This window comes from Malurus melanocephalus, unplaced genomic scaffold (genome assembly GCF_030028575.1).
Source record: "Malurus melanocephalus ecotype Western Australia unplaced genomic scaffold, MMel_1.1 scaffold_1646, whole genome shotgun sequence".
NCBI lineage: Eukaryota > Metazoa > Chordata > Aves > Passeriformes > Maluridae > Malurus > Malurus melanocephalus.
This window is the reverse complement of record NW_026624878.1, coordinates 14490-17341: the sequence shown is the minus strand read 5'-3', so window position 1 is coordinate 17341 and position 2852 is coordinate 14490. Positions and strand designations below refer to the sequence as shown.

At 52.0% G+C, this 2852-nt stretch overlaps 1 protein-coding gene across 1 annotated transcript in view; it reads right to left on the bottom strand.

The window, feature by feature from the left end:
• The window catches only part of LOC130587220 (sarcoplasmic/endoplasmic reticulum calcium ATPase 1), a gene marked incomplete at its 3' end in the record, with an annotated part of 20319 nt that overhangs the window by 6429 nt on the left and 11038 nt on the right, over nt 1–2852 (bottom strand). Inside the window, exon 4 of the mRNA XM_057388183.1 lies at nt 2620–2840. Coding sequence (XP_057244166.1) covers nt 2620–2840 — 221 coding nt within the window. The remainder of the gene's footprint in view (nt 1–2619; nt 2841–2852) is intronic.

Sequence of the window (2852 nt, the reverse complement as noted above, 5' to 3'; positions counted from 1 at the left end):
CATCTCAAACCAGTCCCAAATTGTCCCAAACTGGTCAAAACTGGTCCCAAATTGTCCCAAACCATTCCCAACCCACCCCAAACCAGTCCAAACCAGTCCAAACCAGTCCCAAACCAGTCAGAACTGGTCCTAAATTGTCCCAAATTGTCCCAAACCCACCCCAAACCATCCCAAACCAGTCCAAACCAGTCCTAAATTGTCCTAAATTGTCCTAAATTGTCCCAAACCAGTCCCAAACTGGTCCCAAATTGCCCCAAACTGGTCAGAACTGGTCCACCCCACCCCAAACCACCCCAAACCAGTCCCAAACCGTCCCAAACAAGTCCCAAATTGTCCTAAACCAGTCCCAAACCAGTTCCAAACTGGTCCCAAACTGGTCAGAACTGGTCCTAAATTGTCCCAAACCATCCCAACCCACCCCAAACCAGTCCAAACCAGTCCCTATCCCATTGCTCACCAGACCCAAACCAGTCCCAAACCAGTCCCAAACCAGTCCAAACCAGTCCAAACCAGTCCCAAACCAGTCCCAAATTGTCCCAAACCAGACCCAAACCACTCCAAACCAGTCCAACCCACGCCAACCCATCCCAAACCAGCCAGAACCAGTCTCAAACCCACCCCAAACCAGTCCAAACCAGTCCCAAACCAGTCCAACCCAGTCCAACTCACCCCAACCCAGTCCAAACCAGTCCCAAATTGTCTTAAATTGTCCCAAACTGGTCTCAAACCAGTCAGAACCATCTCAAACCAGTCCTAAATTGTCCTAAATTGTCCCAAACCAGTCCCAAACCATCCCAAACTGGTCAGAACCGGTCCCAAACCACCCCAAACCAGTCCAAACCCACCCCAAACCAGTCCAAACCAGACCCAAACCGTCCCAAACCAGTCCAAACCAGTCCCAAATTGTCCTAAATTGTCCCAAACCAGTCCCAACCCACCCCAAACCAGTCCAAACCAGTCCCAAATTGTCCCAAACCAGTCCCAAATTGTCCCAAATCAACCCAAACCAGTCTGAACCAGTCCAACCCACCCCAAACCAGCCCAAACCAGTCTAAACCAGTCCCAAATTGTCCTAAACCAGCCCCAAACCAGTCCCAAATCATCCCCAAATTGTCTCAAACCAGTCAGAACTGGTCCCAAACCAGTCCCAAACCAGTCAGAACCAGTCCCAAATTGGTCCCAAATTGCCCCAAACAGTCCCAAACCAGTTCCCAAAGTGGTCCAAACCAGTCCCAAATTGTCCCAAACCAGTCAGAAACATCTCAAACCAGTCCCAAATTGTCCCAAACCCACCCCAACCCACCCCAAACCAGTCCAAACCATCCCAAATAGGTCCCAAATTGTCCCAACCCACCCCAAACCAGTCCTAAATTGTCCCAAACCAGTCCCAAACCGGTCCCAAACCGGTCCCAAACTGGTCCCAAACCGGTCAGAACCATCTCAAACCAGTCCCAAATTGTCCCAAACTGGTCAAAACTGGTCCCAAATTGTCCCAAACCATTCCCAACCCACCCCAAACCAGTCCAAACCATCCCAAAGCAGTCTGAACCAGTCCCAAACCAGTCAGAACTGGTCCTAAATTGTCCCAAATCAGTCCCAAACCAGTCAGAACCATCCCAAACCCACCCCAAACCAGTCCAAACCAGTCCCAAATTGCCCCAAACTGGTCAGAACTGGTCCAACCCACCCCAAACCAGTCCAAACCCATCCCAAATTGGTTCCAAATTGTCCCAAACCATCCCCAACCCACCCCAAACCAGTCAGAACCGGTCCCAAATTGTCCTAAATTGTCCCAAACTGGTCCCAAACCAGTCCGAAATGGTCCCAAACCAGTCCAAACCACTCCAAACCATCCCAAACCCACCCCAGCCCAGTCCTGTGGCTCTCCTCACCAGACCCAAACCAGTCCAAACTGGTCCCAAATTGTCCCACATTGCCCCAAACCAGTCAGAACCATCTCAAACCAGTCCTAAATTGTCCTAAATTGTCCCAAACCATCCCAACCCACCCCAAACCATCCCAAACCAGTCCAAACCATCCCAAACCAGTCCAAACCAGTCCCAAACCAGTCAGAACCACCTCGAACCGGTCCTAAATTGTCCCAAACCAGTCCCAAACCCACCCCAAACCAGTCCAAACCAGTCCCAAACCAGTCCAACCCAGTCCAACTCACCCCAACCTTGCCCCAAACCAGTCAGAACCATCTCAAACCAGTCCTAAATTGTCCCAAACCATCCCAAACCAGTCCCAAACTGGTCCCAAACCAGTCCCAAACCAGTCCAAACCAGTCCAAACCAGTCCAAACCAGTCCAAACCAGTCCAAATCATTCCTAAGCCAGTCCAAACCAGTCCAAACCAGTCCAAATCAGTCCTAAATTGTCCCAAATTGTCCTAAACCAGCCCCAAACCATCCCAAACTGGTCGGAACCTGTCCTAAATTGCCCCAAACCAGTCCCAAACCAGTCCCAAACCAGTCCAAACCAGTCCCAAACCAGTCCAAACCAGTCCCAACCAGTCCCAACCAGTCCAAACCAGTCCGAACCAGTCCGAACCCATCCCAAACCAGTCCAAAGCAGTCCAAACCAGTCCGAACCAGTCCAAACCAGTCCCGTTGCTCACCAGACGACCTCTCCGACGTTGGAGGAGATGAGGTAGCGGATGAACTGTTTCATGTTGTTGTAGATGGCCCTGCCCTCCTCCACCGCCGCCACGATGGTGGAGAAGTTGTCGTCAGCCAGGACCATCTCCGAGGCCGTTTTGGCCACGGCCGTTCCCGAGCCCATGGCGATGCCGATCTCGGCTTTCTTCAGCGCCGGAGCGTCGTTGACGCCGTCGCCGGTCTGAGGGGGGCA